The sequence below is a fragment of the Mugil cephalus genome, chromosome 17 (assembly GCF_022458985.1).
Source record: "Mugil cephalus isolate CIBA_MC_2020 chromosome 17, CIBA_Mcephalus_1.1, whole genome shotgun sequence".
NCBI lineage: Eukaryota > Metazoa > Chordata > Actinopteri > Mugiliformes > Mugilidae > Mugil > Mugil cephalus.
The window spans coordinates 3,295,982-3,308,854 of NC_061786.1; the positions used below are offsets into that span (position 1 = coordinate 3,295,982).

The 12,873-nt window shown below is 39.4% G+C and overlaps 1 protein-coding gene across 1 annotated transcript in view; it reads right to left on the reverse strand.

The window, feature by feature from the left end:
• Nucleotides 1–1,066: 1,066 nt before the first annotated feature.
• The window catches only part of babam2 (BRISC and BRCA1 A complex member 2), an 81,087-nt gene continuing 69,280 nt past the window's right edge, over nucleotides 1,067–12,873 (reverse strand). Inside the window, exons 9-12 of the mRNA XM_047610415.1 lie at nucleotides 5,915–5,985; nucleotides 4,638–4,720; nucleotides 4,337–4,490; nucleotides 1,067–1,888 (exon numbers count right to left, since the gene is read on the reverse strand). Coding sequence (XP_047466371.1) covers nucleotides 1,825–1,888; nucleotides 4,337–4,490; nucleotides 4,638–4,720; nucleotides 5,915–5,985 — 372 coding nt within the window. The 3' untranslated portion in view covers nucleotides 1,067–1,824. The remainder of the gene's footprint in view (nucleotides 1,889–4,336; nucleotides 4,491–4,637; nucleotides 4,721–5,914; nucleotides 5,986–12,873) is intronic.

The window sequence follows — 12,873 nt, forward strand, 5'->3', positions numbered from 1 at the left end:
CAGTGATAAATAAGTGTGATCTGGAATTAGACAGTAAACATGACCAGTGGTGATCGTAGCATCGTAGTTCCTGAGGAGCTCAAGCAAAGACATATTGGTGCTCTATGGGGGGTCATGGAGTATGCATGCAGTTGTCCTTTTTTTAAAAATAAATAAATAAATAAATTAACTTTTTTTGAAAACAAAAAATAGAAAAAAAAACCTACATCCACAAATGGTTTAAAGCATCTCACATTGTTAAATGAAGTAGGTGAAAAAAATGAGATGAAAGCCAGAGGCGATATGAGGATAAATACCATAACCAAAGTAGTGCCTTGTGTCTTATGATAAAGTCAGGGGTGTGGATAAAAAACAAAAGAAAAACAAACCAAGACAACAAAAAAAGCACATACACACACGAAAAAGAAAAAAAAGAAAAACCTTGGTCAGAAAAGAAAAGCACCCCGATTCATAAATTGGTCATTTACGTCTCATCACGTAAGCCCAAAAATGGCTTCCATGCTTTCTAATAATTTGGCGCATTCATTCTGCTGAGCTGAAACTGTTCCACCCTAAAAACAAACAAAGAAATCATTGAACCATCTCTTAAAGCAAGAGGATGATTGAGACCTCCACCTAAGTAAAATCCGTTTTTTGGCTGCTATCACTTGTTTTGAGGGCCTGCTTACAGTGGAAGGGAAGGTTGATGTCCTTTCAGAGGAACATAAAATAGCCAACCTTCAATCTGGTTGAATATTTATTTTATACTGCTTAGAGAACTAATTAAATATGTCGCTCCAAAAGTTGTCCAGTACTGGGCAGTACAAGAATAAATGTAATAGTGAACCTTTGTCACATCTATCACATGGGAGACCCTGGTTCAAGTATTCTAGTAAGTTTCCTTTTGGAGTAATCCGCCTGTTTCTGCCTTTAAATTCAATTAACCAAATTAACTGAAAGAACAAAATCTGAGCCATCTTAACTGTTCTTTTAAGAGTTCTTCTTATTGCCTCACTTACAAGTAAAAAACAAGTAAAACCAAACCAACTTATCCAACACCATGTAAGTCAAACACAATGACACACTGTCAGGGTATACACATTTCTTTTTTACTGAATAGAAGTTTTGAGAATCACATTCATCAGTAACCTACAGAGCAGTCAGTTTGTCAGTAAAAGGTTTCACAAACAACACATATGACATTTTAGTGATTAAAAATACAAGTTGGAATTTAACATAGAAAGAGGAAACAAACGTGACATGGAATCACGTGAGTGGGGGAAAAAAAAAACGCAAATGGAAAACGAAAACATTTCGCATTGTCCGGATAGCTCTCTGTAATGTTCGTGTATGCTAAGATGCGTTCGCTTCACAGTATCTCTGGATGGACTGTTGTGACTCAAGTCATCTGTGGCTTGGCAAAACACAACAATACAACTCTACTTACTGTTAGACCCAACAGACTAATCGTACTGTACTGGCTGTCAAATGAATCTCCCGTCGGAGTTTGGAGTTACTTTTCAAAATAAAAGCCGTTTATTGTTCTGGAATTCATGCAAATCGATTGTTAGTGCAGCCAGCGTTTGGATGTGTCGTGCTGCAGGGCCTGTACCACTACAATCTACAGGAAAATACTATTAAAAAGTGAAGGTACTGACTGAGAAGCAACCATTTTCAGATGGGATTCAAAGAGTCTGTGCAGGAAGCACGTCGTCATTCTCACTACAGTACATTCCACAGATGGGCACACTCACATACAGGTGCACAATGGCACGTACAAACACACACTCAAAAAGACACTCCCACAGGCAGCTCTCCAGGCATGTCATTAAGCGAAAGAGTGTACTAGAGTTTTCCATTGGCAAAGGCTCCCTCTTGGAACTGAGGGATGAAGCTCTTGAAGTATGCCCTGAGAGTGGGAGAGACGGAGACAGAAAGAAAGAGGGAAAGTATGTCAGATAAATCAAAATGTGACAATAATTGTGTTTCTAACAAATCCAGAGGGTCAGTCTCAGTCTCGGTGTGTATCAAGGCGTACATGAAAAGCAGAATGTGTTTACTGGGTGAGCATTCAGCATAAGATGATACATAACTCTACACAAAGGCTCAAAGGCTGTGGATAAACAATGGTATTCAGTCAACAACTTTGCATGTGTTTGCTGCACCTAATTGCTTTGGTGCTGTATTTATATGAGAAGGACTGAGGACTGAGTTGTAATAAAGACTGGAAGCAGGGCGCTGCAGCTAACCTGGCAAGGTCCAAAGGTAAAAGAATGCAGCTACCAGCACCCCAGAGGCTTGCAAATGAACACGTTATATGAGTAGATAGATGAGTAAATAATGGCACATAATAGCTGATGTCACAGTTTATATAAAAAAGGCAGGTTCTAGAATTAAAACACATGTTTGTCACACCTAAATGTTTCAGATCATGAAACAAATTTAAATATTAGTCAAAGGTAATACAAGAAAACCCAAAAAGTCGTTTTTAAATGGAGGTTTGTATTCTATTAAGGGGGAAAAACATCCAAACCTTCATGGCTCTGTATGAAAAAGTCTTTCCCCTCCTGTTAAAACATAACACACTTGAGTTCAATTTGTCTAGCCACACCCAGGCCTGATGACAGCCACACCTGTTCTCAGTCAAGAAATCTCTTCAATAAGACCTGTCTGACAAAGTGAACTAGACCAAAAGATCCTCAAAAGCTAGACACCATGCCAAGGTCCAAAGAAATTCAGGAACAAATGACAAAGAAAGTAATTGAGATCTATCAGCCTGGTAAAGGTTATAAAGCCTTTTCTTAAGCTTTGGGGCTCCAGTGAAACACAGTGAGAGCCATTATCCACAAGTGGTGAACCTTCCCAGGACTGGCCGGCTGGCTGACCAAAATTAACCCAAGAGCTCAGCGACGACTCATCCAAGAGGTTCCAAAAAGACCAGACAACAACATCCAAAGAACTGCAGGCCTCATTTGGCTCAGTTAAGGTCAGTGTTCATGACTCCACCTTAAGAAAGAGACCGGATGGAATTGTTCTAAGACCAAAACAACTGCTGAGCAAAAAGAATATAAAGGCTTGTCTCAGTTTGGCCAGAAAACATCTTGATGATCCCCAAGAGTTTTGACAAATTACTCTGTGGACTTACGAGACAAAAGTTTAACATCATCCCAACAGATGTCTTTGGAGTGGTCTAGTCAAAGCCCTGACCCGAATCCTATAGAGATGCTGTGGCATGACCTCATGCTGGAAAATCCTCCAATGTGGCTGAATTACAACAATTCTGTAAAGATGAGTGGGTCAAAATTCCTCCTCAATGCTGTAAAAGACTCATTGCAAGTTATCACAAACACTTGACTGCAGTTGTTGCTGGAGAGGGTGGGCCAACCAGTTAATAGGTCATTAGATCTTTTTCACACATGGTCATGTAGGTTTGGATTGTTTTTTCCCTCAATAAAACTTAAAAACTGTGTCTTATGTTTACTTGTGTCATCTTTGACTAATATTTAAATGTTTGATGAGGTGAAACACTTAAGTGTGACAAACATGGAAAAAATAAGAAACCAGGAATGAACACTTTTTCACAACACTGTAGGCGTTTGCAAAATGTATACATCAGAGAGTAAACAGGATTTTAGTGATCAAGTAAGGCAATCACTTTCTGAAGGTTACTTCAGAGGAGAGAAGTGGCTAGCTATTGCCCTAGCTAAGTCTAATGATAAAGAAGAGCCAAGGATCATCCAAACCACTGGAGCTTGGAAATGATCAATGTAACTGATACTGGGCAGAGTAAACCACAAAGCGCAGGAACAGTCTGAGACATAAACTAGGCTAAAACAAACCAAAAAGTAATGACTAAAATGTGACTGAAACTAAGTCAACATCAGGTGCAAATATTAACACTGATAATTTAGAACAGAATAGATACTGTAATGAGGACATTTTTATTTTCTTTGGAAATATTTGAGGATCGTGCTCTAGACCCTATTAAATCCTGTACAATATTTATATAACATCTAAACCCCCAGAACAAGGTGAGGTTGGCAAGGAATAACTTTTCCTCTTTAGTGTAGGAGGCAAGTGCAAAGTCACCACAACCCTAAACCAGAGTGGCTACAATAATGAGAATAAGGCTCAGGTAAAAAACATAGAATAAAATATCAAATACAGTAATTTTTCCTTGAACAAACTTAGCTAGGCCTAATGTTTCAGTCATGCACATAGACACGACACAGACAAGTCAACGAGTACAGAACAAAGTCTACGCCAACATAATCTATAGTTCAGAGAGATATATTATCCTATAGCCGTTCCTGTCTCAAATATTAACAGCAGCTATCCTAAAGAAGGTTTTACGTACTTTGCCCTCTTGGCCATCTCATTGCCGTCCCAGCGCGGGCTGTAGGGATACGACTTCTGCACCTGAGAATAGAGCTGACCGCTGTTGGTGAAGTGATACACAGACTGAAAGGTGAGGGTGGGCTGGTCCCTGGGGAAGTACAGTGGGAGGTCCACTACATGGTGCAGGGAGATGGGAAGAAGAGAGAGAAGAAGAGGACTGGATGATAACTCAATCAAAAGCAATGCAGTGCAAGAAAAAACAACAACAAAAAACAAGGCTGAACTGTGTGTGTGTGTGTGTGTGTGTGTAACTTTCCTACCATGCACAAGGAAGCAGAAGTCTTTCCACATGAGTAGAAGGGTGAGTTTTGTGAACCCCTCAGCATCATACTCCACCACCCCCCTGCAACAGACGCACAGATTATAAGACTGACGTAGCTCAGACTCTGGTAACACTGTATTTAGAGTTCATTATGGGGCATGTTTCAACTGATGCAGAGAAAACAATAGTCCTGCTACCAATCACAGCTATAAAGTATGTGAGCAACGCAAATTTTTCAACACAACAAATTAAGCTTTTGCCGAACTACACAAAGTGAACGTCAAGAACACCCTGCTTCTTGACAAATGCCTCAATCTCTGATAAATTATTTTACAATCTTTTCTATCTGCGGCTACTTTATTGCAAACAAAACCAACTTCAATTTAATTCTGAAGACATGTATGGTTTTTGTTACTGTTCTGTCCATCGCTGCATCAATCCCGCTCCATTGATTTGACAGGTCCAGAACATATTCAGCTCTCACCGGAGCAGTTCCAGATGTACTTTACATCTGAAGTTGGTCTGGCTCCCAAACTAATAGCTTATAGAGGGTATGAATGTGACCTCACAGCAAGCAAAGTATCTGTGATTACGGTCACTGAGTGGCATGAGGAGCATGGAGATTAGCAGCATTAGTTTGAATCATTGGCTTTAAACTATGCTCTAAACTGTAAAACTGAATAAACAAAAATGGGGAAGAGCTGTTGTGCAACTGACTGTACCAACAGTAAATGAATGGCTGCGTTACGAAGAAACAACTGGAATCCAGGCACCAAAACCTGGTGTTGCGGTTCACATTTTGTGACAGGTAATATTAATTTATGCTGTAATTTTTTGATGAAGTCATACCTTAACTTACATACTGTACGGCTAATGTTACTTCTTAGTAAAGCTCTTAGTGTTAGCATCTTTTATCTAGCTACATTTATCTGAAACTGAGGGTAATCCACTTTTCCAAATAAGTGGGTTCTGTAGTACAAAGCCGTTGGAGTTGGGTTGTTCCAAAAGGTGTTCATGTTCATGGACCAGGTGTTATTTGGTAGTTCATATGGATCATTGTCGAGTTCAACTGTCCTGGATTTGATCCGATAATCCACATTTTCCCCGGTCTCTCTATATTTACTACTACGTTTCACTAAGTTTTTGCCACTCAGGGGGGCATGGTCCCGGGCGGAAGTGACGTCAATGCATACCATCTACAGTTATGTCTCTAAATGAATGCCTAATGAATGCATACTGTGAGCACTTGAGTGGAGGATATGGTCCATGACTCACGTTCCAAAGTGGCTGAGGAAAGCGGCGATGTATTCCCTCCTCTTGTGATATCCTTGGATAACATACTGCACCTAGCCAGAGCAAGACAAGTCAAAGGTTTAGTACAGACAGAGTACAGAAAAAGAAAACCTATTCAGAGTGGGTAAATAAAAAATAATAATGGTAAAAAAAAAACTTCAGACTATAGCATATACATTTAAATATAGACTGTGGCACACCCAGAACTGTATAAATATGTACCAAAGGTCAATGCTGTGGCTCACTGTACACCCACAGGATGACCAAGTTGACTGCAGTGAGGTCTGAATACAGGCTAGTGTTTGTTTCAGGCAGCATTTGTCTATCGCAAACCACATCAATCAAAAACAGGGGAAAGGCGTATTATATGAGTGGCTTTGACACTCAAACCATACCAAACAGAGGATGTGAAACAGAGCTAGACATGGACGAGCTTGTCAACGGTGACAATCTCCCCAGAGACGTATGCATGTCTGACGTCAGTGTTTTATAATAAATCTTTGACAAAGTTAAAAAAGTTGAATGACGAGAGAGTCGTGCAACAGACGCGCAACCAGCCAAGCGGTAGATGTGTGTGGATGTGGCAGATATGTGGTATGAACCCTTACCATAATCTGCGTGTAGTTTTTAGAATTACTGATTGTACATTTTTTTACAAAGGACTAAAGTATTAAATTATTACAATGCAGTAATTATCAGACATTTGCAAACCCCTTGATTTTAAGTGGAAACCACTGAAGGAGAAGTTCATATTTTTCTTTCTCCAGTCCTTAAGCTTGGGCTATTTTCGTTCAATTTCTGCCTGAAAAACATTTCCAAATAAAATCAGTAATCGCTCCACAACTGTAAGCTATTGAATCAGTTCCAAAACCTCTGAACTGCACCAGAAAATGAAGCACAACAATGCTGCATTCATTTTAGTCTTAATAGTGCTGGCTGGTCATCTGGGTCACTCTGGAGAGCTTCTGTAAGTGTGCTGCACTGGGCGACCTTCTGAAAATAGCAGTGGCAGGTCAGGTTTTAATAACTGATACAGCCTGGCCCTGGCACCAGTACTGCAGAGTGGAAAGACATGAAACAATACTCACAAGCCCATATTTACACTGTGAGAGTTATTGTAGCAGTAATCATTCTACCTGTACCTACTGGATATGAAGCCATCCCTCACTGAAGCAATTCACAGCTAAGACGTAAGGAACAAAATCGGACATAATTCTGCAAAAACTGTGTGAAGACTCGTCTAAACGAGCTAAAGTTAATATAACGTGGCTCAGGTAAAGTCCCATTAGCTTAAAATTTTATAAGCAAACACAGATCACACTATCCCATGCATGGACTGTGTTGCACAATCACTCAAGAAGAGACATAAAGCCCTGCGTCTCCTCAGGTTCACACTTTGGTATACACCGCTGATTATGGACATTTCTGGACATGTGTCATATTGTAACTGAATTCAAATGACCCTTTAAAGCCAGCATTACACTTTTTGCATTATTATACAATTTGTGTTCTGGGACAGAGCATAGTACAAAGATATCAAGAGTCTTATAGCGAACTGAGGCAAACTCTCAAGCGGAACAACGAATACATATACATACACCGATACTAAACACAAGTTATAAATTCCAAATGAAATTCAGTTAATTTTTAGCAACACACGGTGACCCATTTTGGAAATGATCTTTACAGAAGTAAGATTATTTTATGGTGTTATGATAGGTGATAGTAGAAAGATAGAGAGAAGAACGAGATGACTTATGGTTAAGAGTCCAGCACAGCCTGGCATGGGTTGGGATTACATGTTTATAGTTCTCATATTGCTGACTTGGAAGAATAACCTGGCACCAATTCTTACATATTCTGTTAATAAATAATGAGCATTAACTACATTCTCCCTTCTGTGCTATTGGTGACCTGTCCTGTCCACATTTTCTCAGGGTCTTTCAGTTCTGAATTAGGTTTTTTGGATACAGCTAGTCCTCAGTCTGAGTACAGACAAAAAGCAAATGATGGCAGAACTGTACTGTAGCGGACGGGTTTCAGAGCACACCTAGACAGAATGGAAATTATAGCAGGGAAACTATTTAATAATTGTTTAAAGCTAGCTCAGTGCACAAAGGTAATAATGCATGCAATCTTTGTACATGCAAATTGAAATGTCACAAAACTACAGTCTTTAGTTTACCACTTGTCAGTCAATTAAGCAGGTGTTCACAGCCCTACCAGAGTCTGTCAAATATAACGAAAAGCAAAAAGAAAAGACTTTGCTCAAGGTGCTGCATTAATCTTTTATACAATTTCCCAATTCCAGTCATCATTTTCTTATGGAGTCTGCAAACAATTTTCTTTTTCTTTTCTCTGAACAATCAACTCTTGATAAAATGTTCAAATCTTTGTTTTTATTTCAAGGAGAAATGCTGGCGTGCTTGTTTTATACAAAGTGATCGTCTGACAAGGTTCTCAGTCATCCAGGTCATGGTAATCCAAAAAAGCGTTGAATAAAGGCAACTGGACTTGTAGTAGTAGTAGGAATTTTGGCAAAACTTCTTCTAGAAAGTCCTGCTGCCTTTATTCAACACCTTTTTGGAGTATAAGTGATCATTATTAAATTAATGATGATTATTGATTAATGAGTATTGGTTATTTTAGCAGCAGCTGTACATTATCATTTTTATTTTGTCTTTATAGAAATGTTTGCGCCACTACTTTTTCAGTAACCGCGGGGTTGTTATTGCTCTCTCATCCTTTAATGAATCACATAACCCCTGGCTCCTATAAGCTAGCAAACTCAGCAAATGTCACAGTTTAGCTGTTTAGATGCTGTTAGCTCAAGCTATTAGCTACAGCGAGTAATTCTAGAAGTAGCTGCTGTAAATAAACACATTACACGGACATCAATATATGTCGTGTTTACCGTGTTCATATGAACATCACTCTAGTGGTATTTGTAAACGGTATTCACAAGTTGGGACGTGTTTGCTGACATTAGTCAAAAATGGTGGAGGTGGATGATAAGTTATTATAAATTACAATCCAGTGTCTATGTCTGGGGAAAGTGTTGACATTCTCAGTGGCTTCATCCGTTCATTTGCATTTCCTGTGTTTAAGTTACCCAGTTGTGCTAAGCTGTTAGCCTCTGTGGCCTCTGTGGCTGTTAGCCTCTGTTTTTGACACCAACAGTTGCCTAGCAGCAAAACGTACCATTATACCAATCATTTTTATTTTAGTCACTTTTTTTGGAAAAACTTCATTAATAGTTATCTTCAAATCAGAAGAGTTCAGCGTTCGCTTGTCTCTTGAGAATTTAAGGCAGGTGAGAAGTCTGCAGTCACCCAGGCAGCCAGGAAGTACACTTACTCTGTTCACCTATAACACTGCTCTGAGGTCATGGTGGTGAAGCTTTCATTACTGGACTGGATTTGTCTTAAAATAAAACATTCCTTTCAGTACATAAACAATATGCAGCAACTACATGTAATATCAGATTAATAACATTCTTTAGAAATTGAGTTAAGTTTGGATTACCATCTGAGGTCCACCTGTATCTACTTATATGCTACGATTGACTTGCCTTGTGTATTTCCTGTCAACATGGTTGTTGTGGTTATTATTATGGGTCATGCCAACCTTGCGATGGTTGACCATATCCACTCAAACTGGAGTAAACAGACCAGGAGCTAAATTAAATGTAAGTGGAGACACGAAGGACAGGGGCAGAGAAGATAATAAATAACCTAAAGTACTACAGGAAGCTGATTTTGTTCATGTTGTAACATTGCTCCAAAGCAGACCGAGGGGAAAGAATTTATTGCAAAAGATGTTACCTTGAAACCACAGAGACAAGAGTGATTCCAGCTGTGTAAGTGCAACAAATGAACCTTCATCCCTTATCAAAATTGTTGTCCTGCAGACTGCATTTCACTTCTCCCAAATCAGCTGGAGAAAAAGCAGATGGGCCAAAACCACCACACATGCTGTTAGAAAAAGTGATCAGAGCACACGAAGTGCTATGTGAGGAATTATAATATATGCGTAGCACTAGTAACTCCACAGTAATCAAGAATTACATTGGAATGTGAAATAAGTATGTCGGATATTTAGCCCTGGGGTTAAAAAAAATCCAGAAATAAAAAGAATTCAATGTCAAAGAGTAGTGTTCTGGTCATCTTGCAAAACAATTACTCACAGCCGGAGTCTATCATCTGACTGGAAAGTCTAAATGGAAAGCCATCCGCAGCCTGACATGTAAACAGTACATTTTTGCCCTATTCCTGGCACATTTCAAATGGGAAATATGCCAGGTTGAAATAAACCTGAACTATTCTTCAATCAGGAACACATTTTGCCAAGTTTACAAGGTAGATTTGCAACACTCTCCACCTCTTATCACCAGTTTCCTGGAGAATTCTTTTCAACATATCACAAATAGTTATCTACTGCATCTGGCTGTGGATAACATGCCGCTAATAGATTTCAATCACAGCTATACTCTGGACAAATCAAAGGATGAACTGAAAGATGAGGTTCACATATCTTTATCAAGAAGTAAAGTGAACCTGTGGCACAATGCAAGAATAATGTGATAACGTAACGTGATATTGGTGTCAGTGTATCTGTAATGCTTAAAAAGTCGATGACTGTTAGTCCCAGTTCTGAGCAGTCCAAAGCATGCAGTAAGGCTGCCTGGTTCATCTGAGGGTAGGATATATCATGATTAAGCTAGAGATGGTATTGCCTCTGCATATTTGTGATTAGTCATCAAACATGTATGAATGACGGTGTTGTGTGAAAGGGGAAAGTAGTAATCTCTCATACACACAGTTGTGCGTTTTGATGGGTCTCATCTCGGCAAGAACTCTTAAACACAGACACGCGTTGTGACTCAGCCTCCTGTTCAATTATGTTTATATGGAACAGTGGAGGCGGCAATTTAGCTTTCTCAAAAGCTGCACGGCCACATACTCAATAAGCTGTTTATTTAGCTGCACGGTGCGTGTATGTGTGTGCGTGTTTTAAGGGAACTGTGGATCACTGAACTTTCACACCCATTCTGAAGAAGGATTTCCTGCCCCCACTGCCACTGTGTCTTGCTGCCAAGTCCTTCTATTGGCTGCCTGGAGCTCCGAGTGATGCAAGATAGGTGATCTTGCTCTGCAGGTATTCAAACCTGCCCGCACCCATGACTCTCTCGCCCCCGCATCCATTTATTGTGTTTGTGCATGTGTCTGTGGGGAGAATGATGCAAGAACACCGGAAGTGCTTGCTGCTGCGTTATTAAGAAATCTCTCTCTGTCACAGATACATTCACACCACCCCCGACTTGTGACTGATCTGATATCGACTATAAGTTGACAACAAAATTCAGTTGATTTCTGAGTAGATCTACTGTGTCCAGGGAGCATTAAACCAAACACTGAATGATGTCACGTTCTCTAACTCTAAAGTCCAATTCATTCCAGACACAAATAATAAAATTACGACATTTTGACGAGAGCAATAATACACTGTATGAGAAATATGGACACATATTACAAATATCATGACTCATTCTTTAGTTTGTTGTTTACTCAGCTTCTGAGAAATACACTTGTACAGCTCATTGCTCGTTTCCTCATGTATAGTCACTCTATAGATTAATCAGCCTGGTGATTCATGTGCTGTGCTCTCAACATTAATTTGGTTGCACATTTGAACAGACACTACAGTTGTGTCAACAGTCGTCCCTCTGTCAGACAAGAACCCTGTGTGATATAAAAAAATATCGGCCTGACCTAATTAGCAAACATGTGATTCATTTTGTCAGTGTGAGTAGGTAGATCTAAATTACAAATTAGAATTGTTTCCTAATGTCTTGCATTCTGGTCTGATAAAACACATCATTAAAAATAGGAATCTTAACTACGTCACATTGGAAAAAACTAATTCAGTTAAGAAGTGCAGAAACGACTTAGTCCTGCTAGCAACAAACAAGCAGCACACTGCAGACATACGTCACTACTTATTGGCACCTGAAAGAGCTGTGGCGGTGAGCCGTGTGAGCACACTGCAAATGTGAGGATTTAATGGAGATGAGTCAAAGCCAATCTAAGTTCACCCACTTCAAAACAATAGCAGTCCAACATCGCTAACCAGACCAGTCGCTGTATTTGGTAGAAATGATATTTCTACATTCTGCATTTCTACAAATCATTTACTAGTAGGAGTAGTAAAGTAATAGGAAACCAACAGACCCAACAGTCATGACATGCATGCTGTTGATTCTGTGTGATTGAATCGCTGATTGAAAGGGGCGTGTTCAGAATAACAGCAGTGTGGAGTTCAATTCGGGAGGTCAATCATTCTTATCTGTGAAAAAGCAAGATAAGATAAAATAATCCCTTTATTTATCCCACTGTGTGGACGAAGGCAGTAAACGTACATGTAGTACATTTCCCTCAACTTTTTGAGAATGCCAATATCTCTTTTACTCCACTTTCTGTAAAGTAATAATAACAAATTCGTCAACTTTTTCTTCGTGATTTGATTTGGAATAGCACGTGCAGTTTTCCTAGTGCATTTTCCCTCAAGCAGGTGAAATTTTTTAAGAGTTTAGTAATGAAATAGTACACTCACAAAGAGGAACCTTAAAAAATGCTTTATGCTGTTTATTAACCACTGTTTTTTATACTTCCATTATAAATGAATATAAGTTTCTCTCCTAATTAACCGCCATCTCAAAGTAGACTACGATTAAGGATAACTAACCAGTGATTATGTTATTAGAGTTGACTGAGGTGACCACATCTTATACGTCACAGGAGTCTATTTGTTTGTGAAGCTAATTTTCAAGAGTAATTTTTATAAGCACTGCAGACGCCAGGTGCACAACCATAGCCAGTCATAGCCAAGGTATGTGGTGGTATAGTTGTGTCAATGCAATCGTAGCGTCTGTAGTAAGTGGG